The sequence below is a fragment of the Epinephelus fuscoguttatus genome, linkage group LG6 (assembly GCF_011397635.1).
Source record: "Epinephelus fuscoguttatus linkage group LG6, E.fuscoguttatus.final_Chr_v1".
In the NCBI taxonomy this organism is placed as follows: Eukaryota; Metazoa; Chordata; class Actinopteri; order Perciformes; family Serranidae; genus Epinephelus; species Epinephelus fuscoguttatus.
Window position 1 is genome coordinate 40,993,403 of NC_064757.1, and position 23,295 is coordinate 41,016,697.

At 41.8% G+C, this 23,295-nt stretch overlaps 1 protein-coding gene across 1 annotated transcript in view; it reads left to right on the plus strand.

Annotated features, from left to right (window-relative positions):
- Positions 1–23,295, plus strand: part of wdfy3 (WD repeat and FYVE domain containing 3) — a 147,989-nt gene that overhangs the window by 85,013 nt on the left and 39,681 nt on the right. Inside the window, exons 20-33 of the mRNA XM_049578656.1 lie at positions 5,264–5,482; positions 7,134–7,315; positions 10,619–10,850; positions 11,009–11,169; positions 13,856–13,967; positions 14,068–14,258; positions 14,437–14,589; positions 14,951–15,024; positions 15,175–15,336; positions 15,536–15,630; positions 15,790–15,910; positions 16,043–16,260; positions 18,270–18,466; positions 20,632–20,766. Coding sequence (XP_049434613.1) covers positions 5,264–5,482; positions 7,134–7,315; positions 10,619–10,850; positions 11,009–11,169; positions 13,856–13,967; positions 14,068–14,258; positions 14,437–14,589; positions 14,951–15,024; positions 15,175–15,336; positions 15,536–15,630; positions 15,790–15,910; positions 16,043–16,260; positions 18,270–18,466; positions 20,632–20,766 — 2,252 coding nt within the window. The remainder of the gene's footprint in view (positions 1–5,263; positions 5,483–7,133; positions 7,316–10,618; positions 10,851–11,008; positions 11,170–13,855; positions 13,968–14,067; positions 14,259–14,436; positions 14,590–14,950; positions 15,025–15,174; positions 15,337–15,535; positions 15,631–15,789; positions 15,911–16,042; positions 16,261–18,269; positions 18,467–20,631; positions 20,767–23,295) is intronic.

Genomic DNA, 23,295 nt, shown 5'->3' on the forward strand with positions numbered 1-23,295 from the left:
CAATGCAAAAGTGGACACGTTCCAAGACCTGATCACATCTAATGGTTGAATCTTGTTTATTTATGATTAATAATGTTTGTAGTTTGATATGGCAAAAAATTTGACCAATTTTAGCAACAGTACTTGTTGGCAGACATTGGGACTTTATTATCATCTAGTTTGAGGACATTTGGACTCTATTGTCGTCTTGTTTGAGGACATTGGGACTATATTATTGTTGAAAATGTTTAGTTTTTTATACTTATCGGTTCCTACTGATCCCAAATAGCCAAGAGAAATTGAAAATGCATACCAAACAAAAGTCCTTGTCTCAGTGTGAAAGAAAAATCTACAACACCTAAAACCCAAACAGCCCAACCCAAAAGACCTGAAGGCAGAGATAAAATTAATCTGTGACGTTACGGTTGAGTTTCTGGTCTATAGCCTCATTTAGTATTTATGAAGCAAGGCGAGACTCCTCTCCTCTCCTCTCCTCTCCTCTCCTCTCCTCTCCTCTCCCAGCCTATCCTATCCTATTCTTTCCTTTCCTTTCCTTTCCTTTCCTTTCCTTTCCTTTCCTTTTCCTTTCCTTTCCTTTCCTTTCATATCCCATCCCACCCGATCCCACCCGATCCCACCCGATCCTATCCTATCCTATTCTATCCTATCCTATCCTATGCCATCCTATCCTATGCTATCCTATCCCAGCTTATCCTATCCTATCCCATTCTATCCCAGCCTATCCTATCCTATCCTATCCTATCCTATCCTATCCTGTGCTATCCTATCTTATGCTATGCTACCCCAGCCTATCCTATCCTATCCTATCCTATCCTATCCTATCCTATCCTATCCCAGCCTATCCTATCCTATCCTATCCTATCCCAGCCTATCCTACCCTATCCTATCCTATCCTATCCTATCCTATCCCAGCCTATCCTACCCTATCCTATCCTATCCTATCCTATCCTATCCCAGCCTATCCTACCCTATCCTATCCTATCCTATCCTATCCCAGCCTATCCTATCCTATGCTATCCTATCCTATCCTATCCTATCCTATCCTATCCCAGCCTATCCTACCCTATCCTATCCTATCCCAGCCTATCCTATCCTATCCTATCCTATCCTATCCTATCCCAGCCTATCCTATCCTATCCTATCCCAGCCTATCCTATGCTATCCTATCCTATCCTATCCCATTCTATCCCAGCCTATCATATCCTATCCTATCCTATCCTGTGCTATCCTATCTTATGCTATGCTATCCCAGCCTATCCTATCCTATGCTATCCTATTCTATCCTATCCTATCCTATCCCAGCCTATCCTATCCTATCCTATCCTATCCCAGCCTATCCTATCCTATGCTATCCTATCCTATCCTATCCTATCCCAGCCTATCCTCCCCTATCCTATCCTATCCCAGCCTATCCTACCCTATCCTATCCTATCCCAGCCTATCCTATCCTATCCTATCCTATCCTATCCTATCCTATCCTATCCTATCCCAGCCTATCCTATCCTATCCTATCCTATCCTATCCTATCCTATCCTATCCCAGCCTATCCTATGCTATCCTATCCTATCCTATCCCATTCTATCCCAGCCTATCATATCCTATCCTATCCTATCCTATCCTGTGCTATCCTATCTTATGCTATGCTATCCCAGCCTATCCTATCCTATGCTATCCTATTCTATCCTATCCTATCCTATCCTATCCTATCCCAGCCTATCCTATCCTATCCTATGCTATCCTATCCTATCCTATCCTATCCCATTCTATCCCAGCCTATCATATCCTATCCTATCCTATCCTATCCTATCCTGTGCTATCCTATCTTATGCTATGCTATCCTATGCTATCCTATCCTATCCTATCCTATCCTATCCCAGCCTATCCTCTCCTATGCTATCCTATCCTATCCTATCCCAGCCTATCCTATGATATCCTATGATATCCTATCCTATCCCAGCATATCCTATCCTATCCTATCCTATCCTATCCTGTCCTGTCCTATCCTATCCTATCCCAGCCTATCCTATGTTATCCTATGATATCCTATCCTAGCATATCCTATCCTATCCCAGCCTGTCCTATGCTATCCTATCCTATCCCAGCCTATCCTATCCTATCCCAGCCTATCCTATGCTATCCTATCCTATCCTATCGCATCCCATCCTATCTCCTCTCCTCTCCTCTCCTGTCCTCTCCTCTCCTCTTAATCGACCCCCCCTCCTCATCCACTCATACATTACTATCACTCTCCATCTGTTTACCTATTCATCCGCTCCCTCTGCACTCATCCACCCCACGCTCTCCTCCTCCTGTCTTCTCCAGCCAGTCACCCAACGCTATTTATAGACCATGCTCTTTTCCTCCCTCGTTTCTTCCTGTCACTCACATCTTCCCTTTTCTCTGTCCTTTTCATCTCTCATCTCAGTCTCCAGCCCTCAGTCCGTTTTTGTCTTTCCTCTTCCAATCCTTTACGTGTTCCCTCCCCTCCTCCTTCCTCCCCTTCTTTCCTCCCCTATCACACTCCTATCTGACCCATATCCTTGGATGACATCATCAAGAGGCTCATTCATCAGAAATATTCTCAGTGTGCTCAGGAGCTCACGGCACCTCTGTTGTATCAGCCGTCTACTGATACTCACAAGATGTATTCCCTCACACCTGTTTTCATCACAGCGCCTTTGTTCTTGCGTCAGATCCACTGCAGCTTCTCCTGCAACATTTTGTTCCTTCTTCTGTAATCCACGTCCCATAAATCCACAGTCAGCTCCACAAAATAACAATTAATGGTATCAGTGAACTCACATTTGACTTGACTTGACTTGACTTGACATTTAGCTTGTGGTTATGTCTGTTCTCCAGTAAGGCCAAATACAAAAATCAATCCCTGCTCCTCTGGCTCGGAGCAGATGGTGGCGTGCCAGCATGACAGTGAATTCTGATATTCTGGCCAATTTTAATTTGGTCCAGTCTGATAACCTGTTGAGTGACAGCCTGATCCTGAGGCACAGTGAGTGTGCAGTGCTGTGAGGTGTTAGCTCATCAAGCTGCAGGACTATGTTTCTCAAAGACTCATTTATGCCTTCAGGTTTTGGCAGCTCAGTCCAACACTGTGTGACTTATTCTCATATGGCCCTGTATTGTTTTGTGTGCTGTTTTTGACTGTAGCATAAACGTTGTCTTCCCAATTCTGCCCTGAAGGCTGAGTTAAGATCTTTTCTTCACACACAGGGGTGAATTCTCAAAGACTAGATTGTGGCCGCTGATAGCACTGTGAGTCACTTGCAACTGCTTTCTGCCCATCTCGAGGTCTAAAACACAGAAAGGAAACATTTCAGACCCCAAGCTACAGGTCTTCACCAACAAAGCGCAGAGGCACACCTGGCATGATGATGACTTTGCGTGGCTACAGTCACTAGAAATCATCACGAGAAAACTCTTGTACCCTTTTTCTGTTGTCACTCTTGTCCACGGCGTGTAAAGCCCTCGCAGATTTTTGTTTCCATTGTCAGTTTAGACATGTTGTGCCACACCAAGCTGTGCCGGAGATGGATCTCCTCAGGAGTAGGTCCTCCTACTCGCTTGACCCGCCCTCAAGGGGGTAGCAGTGACTTCTTACTGACCGCAGCGAAGCCCCAGTGACCCCCTTTCTCCCCCCCAAACAAGTGTGTGTGCTGCAAGACTTTACTCACCTCTGTCTGCAGGAAACCAGAGAGAAAGACATTTTAAAAAGTCTCTGTGTGTTCAGCTCTCAGTACTTTTGTAGCTTCTAACTGAATCTCTGTTGTTTGGAGTTTAGTTTCTCTCCTGCGTCCTGTTTTTACTTCAGATATCTGCTTTATTTTACTGTTTCATGTTCGCTACCAGCCGTTTTAGAAGTTGTGTGAAGCTGCTGCTTGAAAACTCAACGTTTCCTTATTTTGCTGCTTCACAATAAATGTTTATACATAACAAAATAATGGGACTTTTATTGTGAAGAATCTACAGGAAATGAAATGTGTTAATTACCGAATTAGCAGAATTTTCTTAGCGGCTTTTTTTTTTCAATAAAGACAAGTCTAATAATACGGCAGGGAGGAAGAGTGAAAGCAGAAACAGCCAGTTTAGTCGTGGATCAGCCTGCTGCTTTTAGATACATCACTCAAGACAAGCCGTCATCAGTGTATGATGCACCTTCAAGAAGGTAGCCCTGCTGTAATGGAACTGCAAATCCCTGCTGTGCTGGGCTGACGGCCCAAACCATGACTGTCGAAAAGGGGTATTGGTGTGACACGCCTTATAAATGCATTTCAGTGACCATTAATTTTCTGAAGTATTTTCACTGTGTCTGTGTGTGGCTGTTAGCTCTTACCGTTGTGAACTGTCACCAAATGTATGCATATTGCCTAATTTAACATGTGCTGACAGCACAGTAGCACCAACATGCTATTTGCTTGACAGCACTGTTAGGAGTGCATTTCATTCTTTGTGGGTTGTGTAGTGCACAGTTTCTACCTGTCTTATTTGTGCATAGTTAGCGAAAGCTGCGCAACTAGTTTGTAAATTCCCCTGTCAGTGTTCTGACAGGAAGCAATTCTGTATAAATGCTAACATAATTTAGTTTGGTTTATTTGCCAGAGAAAGATGCACTTAAGTGAAGTGATTACAAACTTGTGGAAAATATGATAAGCCATAAAAATAATGAATGACTTGTAGAAGTGAGATAAGTTGACTCAGGAGGCTTTCTGGTGTTTCACCCTGAAAGAACAAAATAAACATAATATTCAAGATCACAGATTACATTAAGATAAAATGAGAGCAACAATATTAAATACAATAAAGCCAGGCAGCTGTAATGCATGAATAAAATTCACATTAAACGTTTTTACAGTACTGTAGAAATTGTAGACAATTCCAGCTCCATTTTGGCTGTAATATAAAGTAGCTGCCGGCAGCAGCAAAACAAGAGTAAACACGCAGTCTGTCCAAAAATGACAATATCTGTGGCACTCAGTAGATCAGTGAAAATGTCTCACAGGCAAACATGCTGGAAACCCAATATGGTGAACACACCAGTGGTCCTGAAGTTCAGTGTTGCAGTATTAAGATTTATAGTTTTGGTTCATCGCTCCTCACTTGGGTCAGTTCATGTTGTTTTGGAAATCCCAGAGCAAAATTTGTGGATGCAGCCTAGAAAGCTTTATGATGAACAGACCTTACTGTAGCTGACAAAAACATAAACATTTGAAATGTTAAAAAAAAATGACTCTTTTTCTTTCACCTCCAGGAGAGCGCTTGTTCCCTCCTCCGTCAGGCCTGAGCTACTCCACCTGGTTCTGCGTGGAGCGTTTCAGCACAGCTCCTCAGGCCCACCCGGTGCGACTGCTGACCATCGTCCGCAGAGCCACGTCCTCGGAGCAGCACTACGTCTGCCTGGCGGTGGTGCTGTCTGCCAAAGACCGCTCGCTCACCGTCTCCACCAAGGAGGAGCTGCTGCAGACCTACTGTGAGTACAGCTGTAAAATATTACAACCTGTCTCATTTACTGCATCAGGTGGAGTCCAGATAATAAGCAAAGTGGATATGAATGGGTCATGGTGGCAACTCTGCAGTGAGAGAAGTCAGTATTTACACACAACTCCGAGCCATGAAGATATTTAGTATGTTTATTTAACCTGACATACAGTTTGTTTTTTCAGTAGTTTGGTCCCGTGCATACTGTCAAGTTTAAAGCTCCACTCCAGCTAGTGTTACTTCCTGTTTGGCAGTAAACAATCTTTCTCAAACAGAGAATAGGAGCGTGGCTAGCAGTTTGATGTATTCCATGGACGTTACCATGGCAACCAGATTGCCATTCTAGCGTTTATGTAATGCTGAGCATCATTAGCACGCATAGCGATAGCACATAAGTTATGAGGAGGATTTTTCTTCATGTCCTTCACTTGAAAACATGGATCCCCCAAAAAGATGGGGGTCATCAGATCATATAGACCAGTGGATCCCAACTGGAGAGTCACGGGTCTATTCTGAATGGAGTGACCCGCAAACGTGTTGTTTGAAAAGAAACACACTTTATTTTGAAGTACAGTGAATTTCTAACACAGAGCTTTTATTTTGGAGTGCTGTTTTCTGCTGTAGAGTGAGAGACTAACAGACGGCAAACTAGCTCGACGACATGGCCAGACACAAGTATGACGCTGAATATATTCAACTGTGTGGACCTTAAACTAATGACTAAGAAAAAATCTGGCCCCCGTGGCTGGACCAGTTGGGAACCATTTTGGGAGACATACAAAGGGCTGGTACCCGAAACATCCCATGTGGTGATACAATTAAAATCTCCAAAAGGAGCAGTTTCGTCTGTCCAGCACCCAGTATTTATCATTTTTGGATGTGTGTGCTGTTTTTGAGTCTTCTCATATTTTGGGAGACACTGCCTGTGCCTCTTCGTTTTTTCATCCTGCAGAACCAAAGTGTCGCTGAGCAGCAGCTCTCAACTCATTCTCTGGCTCAGTTGGTGTGTGCTCATGAACAAGTTAACCCATCAGAGTCACTGCTCAGTGTGGGTTTATGCTTATGACAATATTTATTGGTTTGCCATTTAGACACAAAGAGGCACAGTGCACCTGTGCTAGCTTGGAGGATGACGCATAAACTGCAGATCCTACTATAGTCATACGTGATCCTCTTGTTTTAGCAACATTCTCTTTTTGACTTTGGCCACAAAATTAAGTTATTTGTCAAAAACTATTTGGTGTCAGGAAATGACTCAGAAGAATCTAAAAATATTATAAAAAATGCCAAAACAAACTGGAGCCGGGCTTTAAACTAGTCTTGTTTGTAAATAAATGTCAGCGCTCACAGAATTTGATACAGTGGATGTTCTCAACGGAGGGATTTCACATCTCAGTTTTTATTTGAATCTAGAAACTGTTTATATGTTGTGTCTAAAAGTTTATATTTTTCAAGCATTGCCTTGTTCATGTGTGCTGGGTTTGGGGGGGGCGAAGGAGGGAGAAGTCTGCACATCTGTTCCACTTCATAAAGCCGTCCCTTGTGGGATTTCTGTCAGTAACCCAGAGGTCATGTTTAATGTCCGCCCTCACCCTCTGACTCATCGATACTGCCCTCTGCTTCCCTCTCCCCCCATCAAGCAGCGGATGAGTCGAGTGAAGAAGCCTCTTTCTATGAGATCCTGCCCTGCTGCGCTCGTTTCCGCTGCGGCGAGCTGATCGCGGAGGGCCAGTGGCACCACCTGGTGCTGGTCATGAGCAAAGGCATGCTGAAGAACAGCATGGCCACGCTGTACATCGACGGCCAGCTCATCAACACCGTCAAGGTAAAGTTACAGACTGGGTGACATCATGCAGGCACAGCCATGATGTTGACAGAGTAATATCTTATCGAATATATCATGTACAGTTGTGTGCAGTTTACAGAGTCCAAAATTAGGGCTACAACTAATGATCTCATATGTGATTTGGCTATAGATTAGTTTTAGTAAATCATTTGTAGCTTCAGTATTTAAACAAAGTGAAAAAGGATCATCCCACATGGCTAAAACCTGAGGACGTGCTTTCAGTTTTTTCTGATGAACAGCCCAAAACTCAAAGATAACCAATTAAGGGTATAAATAAAACAGAGATAAGCAGCATATCATCACATTTGAGAACCTGAAACTGGAGATTATTTGTTGTTCCTGCTTGATAAATGACCTAAATGATTAATTGATCATGGGGCAGGATATCGCCACTGACTTCCTGAAGCGCTTTGATTCCCCAATTTACGATTCGCTTTGATTCCATTGGGGATATTTCAGTTCCACTACCAACTTTTGCCAGAGAACTAATACTGTAAATTTTACAAGGAATTATTTTTTAAAAACAAATAAAGTCAGAACAGGAATAAAACTGAATATTTCATGACTAAATATTGTTTCTAGAGCAGCAGTGATATTAAAACAGCAAAGTCACAATGTAAACTTAATATCTCACTGGAAACAAAATAAAAATGTCAATAAAGTAAATCATATTCCTGATTTAGAAAGAATAAAGAACACAGACATCAGTCAGTATCCGTCCTCCTGTCCTCTCTGCTGCTGAGGAGACTCACTGCCTGCAGGTCACATGATCGTAGTAGGTGTTAAGATATGAGACAAACTAAGCTTTACCTTAAACAGTTGTTGTTTCAGTTTGTTAGTAACAGTTTGCTTGTAGCTGTAAAGTGGTCTGCACTCATTTATAACATAATATTAGCGGCAGTAGATGAGAGACTGTGGATAGAGCAGATTGAAATATTGCTCTTCTACATGTTGATGATCAGGTGTATTGACTTTGACCTCGTGGAGGTTTTATTGCACGTACAGTAACAAGTGTAGTTGTCGTCAGCTCAAGTTATCTGTGTCTGCAGCGCGGTATCTCTACTCCGTGGTCTCTGTGTGTGTAAAAGTGGCGCAGCAGCCTCGACACACAGACGGCAGGAGGAGAGGCTGCTGCAGCATGATAACAAACAACACCAAAATATAAACACAGTAAGCTAATAGGGGTGTAACGGTACACAGAAATCACAGTTCGGTACGTACCTCGGTACACAAGTCACGGTTCATTTTTTTTCAGTACAGTAATGAAAAAAATAGACAACTATTAAATATCTTTTACTTATTGATAACCTTATTAAAACATACCACCACAGCAGTTAACTCTTTTTACACAATTTTTGAATGAAACAAATATATATAAAATCCTGCTTTTTCACATTGTTTGAATGAAAATAGAAATATAAAAGTGAAAAATAAAATCCTGCTGTTTTTTTAACACATTTTTTGAATGAAAAATATAAATAGTGCAGCTGGTCAGCTTTAAAGCAGTAAACATGCTTATATCTAAAGTGCAGAAACAATTTTACTCAACTCCAATGGCGTTGGTTATTTCTTTAGCGATGGTCAGGGAAACGCTTTCTTTTCTTTTAAACGAGCGTTATCGTAGTTTGCACCAGATTGCTTTTTCTAGTCGTGCGGTTAACGTTCAAACTCGGTGGTGTCGGCGTTAGCATGTTAGACATGTTTCCAAGTACATACCCGACATCTGTTCTGCAGTGTCGGCACACTGCTTTTGTCTTGTCCACTTGTTTATTTCCATCTTCGTATTTTACCCTGAAACCAAAGTGTTCCCAAACGGAGGACTTAAGGTTTGTGGGTGGGTCTTCAGGTTCGTCAGGCTCACTTGCCATGTTGTCAAAATGCGAGAACACGCTGCACAAAGTGAAAGCGGAGATTTACGGTCGGACTCGGTCCGTCACTCAATTATGTCCGTCGGGGAACCAGATATTTTAAAAGGCTCGCAAAAACGGAATTAAAATAAAACAAAATAAAATAAAATAATATCCTGCACCCAATAATTCAGTACAGGGTCGTGCCGAGCCGAAAGTCGCGTACCGAACAGTTCGACACAAATACATGTACTGTTACGGCCCTATATGCTAACAGTTACAGAGAAAACAGCCGGTAACGCCTGAGCTTCTCAATACTACGATCATTCATAACTTCATAACTACTGGCGAGATTATCGGGGTTAATCTTCACACATCTTCAGACTGATCTTGGATTTTATAAATCAGTGTTGGGTCATTCAAATGCTTGATGAATCGATTATTTTAACCCAGCCCTTGTTGATAATCAGCATTGTTGTATATTAAATTTTTGTTGATAGACCAAGTGATTATTCAGCACTGTTCCACATACACAGTCCCAGTCAGAATATGCTGATGTGCACCGTTTCTTCTTCTTCTTTGTATCATGTAATATAGATGGACGTATGTATAGAAATACACAGAGTAGATGTCGGGCCGATCTCCCCACGTATACTAAAATCTGTATTTAAAGATGACCACTATATAAAGCAGCAGAGACCGAGTGGGTGTGTGGAGTCACTGGATGACACAGTGCTGATATTATTGGTAACGGCATCAGCAAGCAAATAACTGAATCACCGTCCTCTGCTGTGGAGTGAAGCTTTGTTTGTCCTGCTGTGATGGGAAATACAAAAATGGAACAATTAGCTCAAAATACTGGAACACTGACCACTGTCTTAATAAAAAGAAGCACAGACATACATTAACATTCACCAGGCTTTACACAGCCACCCTGCAGCACAGCAGCCGGCTCGCTTTGATGTGGCTTGCGGTTTAGTGACTTTAGATTCCCCTGAGATTAGAGAGCAGAGCAGGGGAACGGCTCGGCAGACCACAAGTCTCAGCTTCCTCTCAGCACTGCTGATAACGACAGCTTCATTTCCTGCTGAGGCCCTCGTACAGGAAACAACAAGCCGCTCGTATGTATCTTATGGGTCTGTGTGCATGTTAGGGTGCACTTGTGGTTTTGATTTTTGCCCTCTAGGAATGGGTGTCTGTGAAGGACAAATCTCTTAAGTATTCTGTCTCAAAGGATTCGTCTGGGGCTCTTCGAAGCAAAATGAAAAAACGAATTTACCCAGCAACAACAAGAGCAATTGCAGCTTCTATTAATTACTGAATAATCAGCCCTCAAACTGATGATTTATGAATAATGAGGGTACTCTTCCTGAATGTGATGAATCCCTATAGAAGTTACTCACCTGTGTCTTTACCCTCCTCTTCTCTCCTCCAGCTCCACTACGTCCACAGTGCACCGGGCGGCTCCGGCTCCACCAACCCTCCTGTGCTGAGCACTGTGTACGGGTACGTGGGGACGCCACCTGCCCAGCGCCAGCTCTCCAGCTTGGTGTGGCGCCTGGGGCCCAGCCACTTCCTGGAGGAGGTCCTGCCCGCCACCAGCGTCGCCGCCATCTATGAACTGGGACCCAACTACGTGGGCAGCTTCCAGGCCGTCTACCTGCCCTGTGAGTGGTCCTCTTGGTTTCAGCTGCCTTGAAAAGTTTACTCTTTAATTTTGTGTACCATCTTCTGTATAACCTCCTTTTACTTTTTGTCGTTTTATCACCTTTCCTCACACGTCTGTCAAATTAAAATCTTATCTTAATACCTTTTATTATCCCAGGTAAAGACTCAAAGACAGAGGTAGCACCAGCCTCCCCAGTGGCGTTGGTCCCAGAGGAGAAGGTGTCCTTCAGTCTCTATGCACTCTCTGTCTCCACTCTCACTGTGGCCAAGATCAGGAAGGTCTACAACAAACTGGACAGCAAAGCCATCGCCAAACAGGTCAGACGAACCTCTGCTCAGTGGAAGTTATTCATTTCATGGTTATGTATTCATGTCAGTATGTTTCATAAAATGATGCATAAACAGCTGGTGCTAATTTGCAGTGCCTAACCCTAAACAAAAGAGAGACTTTGTCATGAACAAGTAGAAACAAGAGACTGAAAAAGTGAGGCTGAGATGAACGGGCTGAAAGTAACACATAGACTGGAGCTGTTTTGAAAATAAAAATGGAGAATGAGTGTATCCAAAATATAATTATTGGTATAACACTTGCTGGCTCGCTCCTAAAGCTGCTCTTTGGAGTAGTTAAGAATTTTTATCTGGTTTATTGTCAGAGATACTGTAAAGCGAGATTAATACTACGGCATAGGCTCTGCATGATGTAGAGCCTACGCCGTACGTGTGGTGTGTACCTACACGTCGCAGCAACACAGACCTCCCGTCTGTTTTTGCAAGCTGAATCCATTTCACAGATAAGAAACAATAAATTGTGAAGACAGTAAAGCCTCCACAAAAATAACATTTTAAGTCTTATGTGTGATTTATCCTGGCTTCATATGAGCAGAGGAAATCTCTGCTCCTCGCTAGGCTAATTTATAGAATGTAAAATGCCATAGGCTTGTGCTAATAATATTAGCATGTTGTATTTGTTTGGAAAACGTGTTCAGTATTGTGACGTTACCTTTGATACATGTTGCTGTTGTCCCTGGCTTCATTTGAGTAGAGGAAAAGTCTGCTAGCTGCTAGGCTAATTTATAGAATGTAAAATGCCATAGGCTTGTGCTAATAATGTTAGCATGTTGTATTTGTGGGGAAAATGTGTCCAGATAAAGACAAGTGTTTGTCTGTGAATGCTGCGAGTTATAGTGAAGCAGATATGTGTTTGAAATTGTCTCTATTAAGACATGTTTAATGTGTGTTTTGAATCAACTAAACTTTACAGCACTTAACAGAAACCCCGCCACTGGCTAGTGTTTTGGAGGTGTAACTGCAGAGCGACACAAGTATAAATGCTTGCAGCAGCGTAGGTCATGTGCATAGGCAATTACGTAGGCTATGGCGTCGGGTCTGCATAGAGCTGAAAATCCCCCTTAAGAGTTTGATTAAGAATCTACAAATCAGGGCTGCACAGTGTATCATTTTTTATTGTCTTGCGATGTCAACACACCATTAAAGAATGTGATATTGATATTTTGAGGTGAGTTTAAAACTGCACTTTAAAATGTAGCTATTTTTCCTTATTTAATTGGTGCCATTTGTGCTCAGTTTATTGTCCCATTTGTTCAATAAAAGACGGTTAGAAATATTTACCTTTCACTTTTTTATTCAGCATGCAATTTGTTGTATTTTAGCAGCACACTGACACAGCAGAAAGCAAGATCTGTTCATTTATTGCAAGTGATATAATGACGTTGTTATCACGATATTTAACAAAAAAGACTGTAAATTTATTCTTTTTCAAAAGTGCGAAAAAGCTTTTGTAGATTTTCTCCAGTTTGCCTGAAATAATGTCAAATGATGTGAGCGCTTGTTTTCAGTAGCAAATTCACTTTCCTAAAGTTTTACTGAGTGGGCCTCCCGTGGGAGAAAGGTGGAGTCTGACTGAGCGGAGTCTTGAGCTCACTGACTTACATTACATCATGTCTGACTGATGTAACTGGCTGAAAAAAGAAACAGCTCTTTCCCCTCAGCACTGAGAGCGGTGATGGTTCAGTGCAGACCTTTAGCAAAACTGCAAAGTTAGCAGATAAAAAAGATCCTAAATAATAAATCAACACACCCATAAAAGATTTTGTGGAGGTTTCTATCGCTAACTCTCCATTTATAAATGTTTGTACACACATATACAGGCGTACGTGCAGCTGCATCGTGGCGTGCAGAGGTCACACTCACTCCTCTACAGATAAAATGCTGTCGATCTACCTGCACGGATGTTCATGCGTTTAGAGAAAGGAACACACCATCCTATTATGTGTGTGTTTGAGCTCCAAATGAGCTCCCTCCTCCGCCCTTATCTCTCTCCCCACCTGTCAGGTTATTTCCCAGCCTGCTCAGCTCTCCCTGCTAAGCCTCGGCCCGCGGCAACTCACAGCAAGCAAACGGCGAGGAAGTGCAGAGGCAGCATTTCTGCCGCCGCAGGGACCTGTTGGAGAATAGGAAGAGAGCGGAGCATAGCACCAGCAGTGAAGACAATACATGGGAGTTTTATAATAAAGATACAGGCTGTAAATTTTTCACTGCTTTCTCATTAATACTAAAAAGAAACGCCACATAAATAGTCTTTTTCACACCTTTTTCACCTGCTAAATTGGCCATCATGTTAAAGTGAATAAATAGAGCTCCACAAGTGCAGTATTTTTCTGCAGAGCAGCAGAGTGTGCTGCCTCTTTTCCTCTTGACTTGCTTAATTGGTCCCATATTTCATTCTAGCAGGCGGAATAAGAGCCTTTTAGAAAGTTCAGACCGTGATTCAAGACTGCAGCTTGCAACACTAAATTCTCATGCTCCTGAAACAACCATATCCACAACAAGCAATGTTCAGACCCTAACACAACACAACAAAGCAGAAGAACATCATGCAGAACGGTGATAGAGTGAGAGAAATGGTTTACTACTTTAAAAAGTGTGTGTGTATGTGTTTTGATTGAGATGTTTTCACTGAACCTCTTCTCTTCTTCCTCTGTAGCTCACTGTGTCCTCTCATGAAAACGCCACTCCAGTCAAGCTCATTCATAACGCCGCCGGCCACCTCAACGGACCAGCTCGTACCATCGGCGCCGCTGTCATTGGATATTTAGGTAAACTAAGTCTGTGACCAAACTAATAAACTTTAAACTGTCACATTTTCTGCAGCTTTACTAAAGAAAAACACACCTTTTCTTCCTTTTACCCCTTCAGGTGTCCGTGCCTTTGTGGCCAAACCTGTGGCCACCAACCTGCAGTATGTGGGCGGGGCCGCGGCCATCTTGGGCCTGGTTGCCATGGCGTCAGATGTAGAGGGGCTGTACGCAGCTGTCAAAGCTTTGGTGTGTGTTGTGAAGAGCAACCCGCTGGCCAGTAAGGAAATGGAGCGCATCAAAGGCTACCAGGTGAGAGACAAGTCTACAGTTTGAATTAAACTCCAAACTTCATTTATACATTCTGTCGTTACTAAAGCCATAAAGAGTGATTTACAGCTTCGTCAAGTTAATACACCTGGTGAATAAAACATGTGACCTGACATCAACAATATAATGAAATGTGATGACTAAGCTATCTCTCTTGCAGCTGCTGGCTATGCTACTCAAGAAGAAGCGCTCGCTGCTCAACAGCCACATCCTCCACCTCACCTTCTCTCTGGTGGGAACAGTCGACAGCGGCCATGAGACCTCCATCATTCCCAACTCCACCGCCTTCCAGGACCTGCTCTGTGACTTTGAGGTGAGAGCCGGGGGGGGCAAATGGATCTGAGATGCCAGTAAATGCTAATGAAATAAAGCACTCTTCATCAAACTAATAAGATTCGACTGCATAATCGCGGTCCAGCAGTTGAAATAACTATTTTGGCAGCCAACCAGCTATAAGCATCTGTCTGGCTGATGAAGCAGCGAGTCGCAGGTATATTTTGGGATGCACTGGGTGCTGCGACCGAAGGAGATGAAAGTTTTTTTTTACATGGCTGTTGAACCTTTTAGAAACTGGGCTGCTCTGTGCCAAGATACATCCTCGCTCTGCCAGCAGTTTGTGTTGCCAAACACAACTTGTGTCGCAGAGGTCTCAGTCTGCTCCTTCTGCTCCTCAGGTCTGGCTCCACGCTCCCTACGAGCTCCATCTGTCTCTGTTTGAGCATTTCATCGAGCTGCTGACGGAATCCAGGCAAGTGTCAAAACTTTTTAACGCCCTGAATAAAAAAGTATTTAAGTAGTGCGTGATGAATAATATCATTTCACTGGCACCATCACTCCCATTTCAGCAAAGAAGCTGAACTCTGGATAAAGTGTGTTTTGTACTTTCTGTATTGAACAGCGAGGCGGCTAAAAATGCCAAACTGCTGAGGGAGTTTCAGCTGGTCCCAAGGCTGCTGCTGACTCTGAGAGACACCTCACTGTCCCAGCCGACCGTAGCTGCCATCAGCAACGTGCTCAGTCTGCTGCTGCAGGGCTTCCCCAACCAGTATGATCTGCTGAGGTAAACACACGGTCACACATACCTGTCCTCAAGGAGAAAACTTGTTGTACGTCTAATTAAGGATAAAGCAAAGATGGAATATGCAAATCACAAGAAGCAGAAACATCTCTGATTATTCTGCGTATTGCATTTGTTAGTGTTTACCGCAAGCTTGAAGCCAAAAACCACATAATTTTCTTTTTTGTTTTTCCCGTCACAGGTTTGGCCAATTCATCTCGTCCACTCTTCCAACATTTGCCGTGTGTGAGAAGTTTGTGGTCATGGAAATAAATAACGAGGAGAAGATCGATGGAGGTAACAATTAATCAAATATACTAATACTCTTGTTCATGCAGCCAAATGTTGGTAAATACAAAAGCAGGTATTTTAAATCACATTTGGCTCGTGGAATAGATAAATATGTGTTCAGATGTTCTCTAACCTGAGTGATATCACGATTTCTTGTGTCCTCAGGTAATGACGATGATTTCGGCGGTCTGCTGTCAGCCAACCTCATCCTGCTAAGGAACCGACTGCTGGACAACCTGCTCAGACTGCTCTTCACCACCAAAGAGAAGTGCACCGTCAATGCCCAGTAAGACCAAAATCTGAATCCTAACAAAAGTATCAAATGTCTTCAAGTGTAAAATGAATTCGCTGGATCTTAGAAACTACAACGCTGTAGATTGGCAGTTCACCCCGTTTGCTCTCTGTCTCCCACCCACAGAGCGTGTGAGGAGCTGGTACGGACGCTGGGCTTTGATTGGCTCTTGATGTTCATGGAGGAGCACCTTCACTCCAGCACGGTCACGGCAGCTCTGTGGATCCTGGTGGTGCTGCTCTCCAACCAGTCCATCCTCAACCGCTTCAAAGAGGGCCTGTGTGGAGGCGGCTGGCTCGACCACACCGACTCCGTCCTGACTAATAAGATCGGCACAGTGCTGGGTGAGTGCACGAGCCTGGGGCGGCTTCACGATCACCACGGCAACACAGTTAATCAAACAAAATCTGAGACACAGTATCAAGTCAAGATTTAGACATTTGTCTTACGAGGACGTGTGCTTGATTTTAGCTCAGACATTCTTTAAGTTTCCCTCGATGAGTCAGAAGCATGCAGTAATAATGTGCAGTGTGTATACTGTATGTTGTAATATGGCTCAGCAGACGCCTCTCCTCACTCTGGCAACGCTTTCCGTCGGAGTTGGCCTTCGTTCAGTAAACACAAAGCTGCGCAGTTTGTGCGCCGCACAGCCAAGGGTTCGTCTTCTCATTTTTTGCCTCCCTGCACTCCCTGCTGCTGCGACAGTAGTCCCTCCTGAGCTCAGTGGTTTTCAACCTGCACAGTTTTCAATTTTTGCCTTGAAATGCAGATTTTTTTTTTTTACCTTTAAGATTTTTATTTCTTAAACTACAAAACAGCCTCACACAGTATCATCTTACCAGGTTGAGAACCACTGACCTTGCTTATGAAATCCACGCTGAGTAGTGACTTGGCCTAACAGAACAACCACTGCTGTAGCATTGTCAGAATGTGTGCTACCGGGATGAAGCCCTTAATTGTATTAAAGGGACAGTTCACCTCAAAATCAAAAGTACATATATTTCCTCTTACCTGTAGCGCTGTTCATTAATCTAGATTGTTTTGATGTGAGTTGCAGAGTGTTGGAGATATCAGCCGTAGAGATGTTTGTCTGTTCTCCAATATAATGAAAGTAGATGACACTCAGCTTGTGGTGTGTGTAGCTCCAAAAAATCAATGTCTCTTTCCAGAAATCATGACCTGGTTATTCATGATAATCCACAGACCTTGTTGTGAGCAGTTTAATGTAGGAACAACTGTATTTTCTTTCTATCCAATTACATCCGCCAACTGTATCACTGTGCAGGAGGAGGCTTGCATCTACTGCGAGCTCACCTAGCAGCACTGAGCGAGCTTACGTTACAGCTCAGCCGAGGACAACGCATGCTCCCTAGGGATGGGGGAAAAATTCACTTCTTAGATTCATTGCGATGCAGACGTGGACGATTTGGCATGAATTCACAAATGTAAATCTAGACAGTCTAGAAGGCAGATGAGCAGAAGTTAACTTGCGCTAATTCATCTTCAAAAAAGACAGCAGCTGCAGCTTGTTTTAATTTAATGTCTAAATAATGACATATGGGAGGCGAACATGAAGAATCTGCAGATGGATCCAATCTGACTGGCACCCCCTGGTTAAAATGTGAGGGTATGGAGGTAGGTTGAAGGACAAGAGCCACACTGTATGCAAGTAAAATAATCTGTTCATTTAATTATGGATCACGAAAAATACAGTCTGCTATAAATCAAGTGTTGAAATCAAACATTTTGATGCATTGTGATGCATCAGTAATTGTTTATCATCAGATCATTACCCTCTGAATCATAATCGAATCCAATAGTGAGGTGCCTGGAGATTCCCACCCCTAATGCTTCCTTCTGCACACAGTTACAGGTCATGATTTCTGGAAAGAGACATTGCTGATGAGGCCTTTAAATGTATTTTTTGGGGGCTTTGAGCATCACAAGCTGAGAGCCATCTAGATCTGTTATATTTAAGAGAAGACAGACATCTCTACAGCTGATATCTCGTGTCAAAGCAATCTAGACTGATAAACAGCTCTGCAGGTAAGAGGAAAGATATGTACTTCTGATTTTAGGGTGAACTGTCCCTTTAAGATTTGGAGTTTGTCAACCGAATCCTTACTTTTTAAGTTATTTTGCTAGTGCTCAGTCTCCAGTTTAAACCCTGCCTGATTAGCTCAGTTAGAGGATTACCGTCTTGGGTTATTACGATAACCACCTCCTTTACAAACCTGCCCCAGCAGCTGTGTACAGAGTTCCCAGTAGATGCCGTAGTCAGAGGGTGTGTGTGCTAACACCACCTGTTTACCTCTGTGCTTTGTTCCTTTAACTCTCTGACCTCCCTCTCTAGGCTTCAACGTGGGCCGCAGTGCTGGTGGGCGCTCCACGGTGCGAGAGATCAACCGGGACGCGTGCCACTTCCCAGGACTGCCTGTGCTGCAGACGCTGCTGCCCAAACACACCAACGTGCCAGAGCTCTACTTCCTGCTCATGGCGCTGTTCCTGCAGCAGCCTGTCACGGAGCTGCCAGACAGCCTGCAGGTACATGTTAGTATACCCAGCCTTCTTTTTCTTCTACTCATACCCATCTCAGTTTTACTTAAAACATTCATGTAATTCATTTTTTCTCTTTGCTCTGAATTTATAACTAATATTTCTTTAGTGTTATATAAAGTCGGTGATTTGACCAAAATGCATCCCCCATGTTGAAGGGTAACTGTGGTATCTTCCAACCTGGACTGTATTTCCCATGTTGTTGTGTCTAAGTGATTAATGGGATCAACAGTTTTTGAAATTGGTCCAGTATTGAGTGGGACAAAACCGTCTGCAGTGTAATTCCTGTAGGCAACAGAGCACCATCAATTCACAACTCACAATTGCCTGTTTTTGCCACTGACAGGCTCAGCTGTTATTGAAGTGTCTGACAATATATGGAAAGGATCCCTACAGAGATAGACCTTTTTATTAAAGAGTAAGATCCTGTTTGTGTGCCCAGAAACAAATCCGAAATCACCAGTGCCAAACAGACCAGACGCCATTTAAATAAACAATAATTTTAGCGTGTATAGCGGCAGCATATTTTCACATCTGACTGGGTCAAGTCAGGGTTTATTTTAACCAGTTGGTGATTGTTGGAACAGTGGAAAAATTAACTAAAATATATTTCGTTATTTTTATTTTGTTTCTATCAACTTTGAATTAAGTGTGTCTTACGATAAATGAATGAATGAATAAATGACTTAATTTTGAACCAAAATTAAAAAAAAAACATAATGAAAAGTGTCCGAAAAGGAGTAGGTAGAAGTAAAACTTATATGTCCCTACCCCTTTCTTACATTGCTTCTTTTAACTCATATATTATTCGACAAATTCCCAAATTTATTTATAACTAAAACACAATTATCCCCAGTCTGTTTACCGCCCAATTAAATAAATAAGTAATAAACACAGTTAATTTTCAGTCCAAGTCCCACCCAGTATTACAAGATAAATATGCACTCCCCTAACACAACCTTTCCTCGTCTATATATCTGCCAAAAATATCTTTTTGTGTAGTTTTTTAATTGATTTATATTCGTGCTGTGTTTCAACTCATCACGCAGCCCGTTCCACACGTCCACCCCAAACACTGAAATACACAGACTCTTCTTAGTTGTACAAACACATTGTTTTTTTGTGTTTTTTTTTAAATTAAATTAAATTATAACCCCCCTCCCTGTCACGAAACATTTTTTTAATGTTGCTCGGAAGTGAACAGGATTATTGCAGTTTTGAATTTGACCAGATCTGCCGATGATTTAATTAAATTTTATTTAAATGCAGTCTGGTTGGTTTTACAACAGTGATTTCGGGGCGGTTTCTGGTTAAACAAAAAAGATCCTAATCTTTAAAAGCAAAGTCTGCCTCTGTAGGGATCATTTCCATAATGTTGTCGGATACTTTTAATAATAATGTGAGCCTGTCAGTGGCAAAAACTAACACTTCAAGTGGACGTACATTGACGGTGCTCAGTTCCCTTCAGGGATTACAGTGCAGCCTAGTTTCCAGTAATCACTTAGACACAAAAAGATGGGAAAATGGGGTCCAGGTTGAAAAATACCAAAGTTACCCTTTAACCTGCCGTCCTGCTCTTTCTAACCGACAAACTCTTGACAAGTATAGGCATCTCACGTGACACTTCTCAACCAATTAAATCTGTGCATTAACGAATCACCTACTGAAATCAGTATATATGAAATAGGGCTGGGCAATATATCGATATTGTGCTATGAGACTAGATATTGAGTTAGATTTTGGATATTTCAATTATTTATTTTTATCAGTCTTGACCCGCTTTGTCATAATATACACATTGCTGATAAATATTTATAAAAGAATTCACTGTATAAATATTTTGTAAAAGCACCAATAGTCAACCCTACATTATTGTCACAATATCGATATCAAGGTATTCGGTAAAAAAATATCGTGATATTTGATTTTCGCCTCATCGTCCAGCCCTAATATGAAATTTAAAAATGAGGCTTTAAAAAAGCGTCATCAACTGTAACCGTTTTAAAAAACTGTATTCCGGATATATAAATATTAGCAGTTTTCAGATGTTAAAGCACCTCGTTCAAAACATGCATCACTGACAGTAGTATCATGTAGTAATATGTGGTGTGTTTCTGTGGCTGTTTATTACCCCAGTGTGTGTGTGTTTGTCCTCTCAGTTTGACCTGGACTCCATCTGGACCTTCATCTTTGGCATACCGGCCTCTAGTGGGACCGTAGTGGGCTCCATCCACAATGTGTACACCGAGGCGGCCTTCCTGCTGCTGGCCATGCTGCGCAGCATGCTCAACCTGGTGAGAACCACCACTCAGCTTTAAATTGTGAAGAACATCGGGCTGTCAGACGCTCTGTTTGAATCTATCTTTAGTCATTTTCATGAAGATTATTATTATTGTTACCAAGGCAAAGCACAGATCTAATTTAATGTGCCCTACGGGATGAAACCTATTCGAAGACCTTATAAAACTTGAAAGATGAACTTGAAACATTTACAGTACATTTAATTACCCCAATATTTTTTATTTTTACTTGTAAAATAATGAAGTGCGATAATGAAACCTGATCAACACAAAAGTACAGAAAATGCCATTTGATTTCTTGAGGACATAACGCTCTCAGGATTTATATTCCAGCTGCATAGTTAGGACTTAAGAGCGAGATCTCAACCCTTAATTTGACTAATGGAATCCAGCACCTTTTCCCGAAAGCAGATTCATTTTACTTTACTTTCTAAACTCGATGTCAGAGGTTCCTTATGTTCATCAGTCCTGTTTTAAGTGGTTCTTTATGTGGGATTTCCCAGCAGTTGCTGTCTGGATTCTTTAAAGGTGTCTTTTTAAGCTCCATTAATCCAACAAAAATGACTCGGCACACATGCTGTTTTTATCCCCACTCCTCCACACGCTCGAGAGTTCCTCTGTGAATTGCACAGTGCTCGCCGCTGGTTGCCGAGAAGCTTCACTCGACCTCCTGGGAGCTAAGAGCCTCACTCTTACTCACGACATGACTGCTGCTGAACGACTTAGATCCTCCAGACTGTCGGAGAGTTGTACTGAAACATTGGCACTTCCACTGCCTCTAAAAATGATGACTGAATGAAAACCATTCAGGGTGTCTGCAGGTCCTTAAAAAGTCTAAAATGTCATAAATTCAATGTATTTATTAGTATTACGCCTTAAGAGTAATTAAGTAGTCTTGAATTTTAATTTGTGAGGACTAAATTGCCACAAATATGTGACCTCCTGTGGTGGCTTAAAGGCGAGACCACTCTGTCCCCCTGCTCCATTATTCTACTCATACGGCTGGGCGTCATAACAACTATGTACGATATATATTGATATATTTTCAAGCAGGATATAGATTTAGACAACACTGTTTGTATCAATATAGGGTCAATTTGCATTACATGACTGCATATCCAGCAACACTTTTTAGAGCCGTAGCCTGACGTACACCTCCCCAGAAATGTAACTACACCTTGCAGCAACGCAGACCTCCTGTCTCCTGTTTTTGGAACTTGAAACCATTTCCCTCAATGGAAACAAAGCTTTTATTTACTTTACCAGATAAGAATCAATAAATTGTGAAGACAATAAAGCCTCCACAAAAATAGCATTTTAAGTCCTGTGTGTGATTTATCCTGGCTTCATATGATCAAAGGAAATCTCCGCTGGTCGCTCTGCTAATTTATACAATGTAAAATGCCATAGGCTTGTGCTAATAATGTTAGCATGTTGTATTTGTTTAGAAGATAGTTGATCTGTCAGTGAACCTTGTGAGTTGTAATGGAGCCGAATTTTGTAACGTTACCTTTGTTAAATGTTGCTGTTGTCCCTGGCTTCATGTGAGTAGAGGAAAAGTCCGCTAGTTGCTAGGCTAATTTATACAATGCAAAATGCCATAGGCTTGTGCTAATAATGTTAGCATGTTGTATTTGTGGGGAAAATGTGTCCAGATAAAGACAAGTGTTTGTGAATGCTGTGAGTTATAGCAAAGAGCATGGATACCAAGAGGCGAAGCTCTGTTGAATTTCTGCCAACAGCCACTAGGGGCGCTACCGCCATTTTGGACTGTTGCAAGATGTCAAGGAGAGAGGAGAAAAAAGTAAAAGAAAACAGTGTAGTGCAATTAACTGCAACAACTATCAGTGGAACACCCCACACCTGGCCTTCCACCGTTTCCCGAAGGATCCCGACAGAGGTGTACGTTTTAAAGTGTTTTAATAGCAATTTAATATGCCAGTTTTCGTGGGAAGATATATGTATATACATATATATATATATATATATATATATATATATATATATGTATATATATATATATATATATATATATATATATATATATATATATATATATATATATATATATATATAGGCCTATATATGGCCTCTTGGACCATTTATATCAGAACTGATTACTGCTTTAGCATTAAAATATATCATATTAAAATAGCTTATTTATTATTATTATTATTATTATTATTATTATTATTACTGTCCTCTTACTGTACAAACTGTAAACAAATCTTTATTCCTGATTATGTGACGTCACCATTAATGTGTTTATAGTTAAAATAATGATTTTTTATTATTATTATTTTTTATTTTTTGGTAGATTGGCTTATGGGGTGATTTTGAAGGAGTAATTAAGTTAATCTTCTCATAAGTGGATGTAATATGTAGAGATGCCATCTAGGCCGTTTTTCGTCGTTTTGTATTTTTTTAAGTCTATATTTTGCTTTACAAAAACATGAAAAAGCAGCTGTGACCAAGCTATCACGAGGTGAGTAGCGTTGTAAGCATAATTAATAGCGATATACT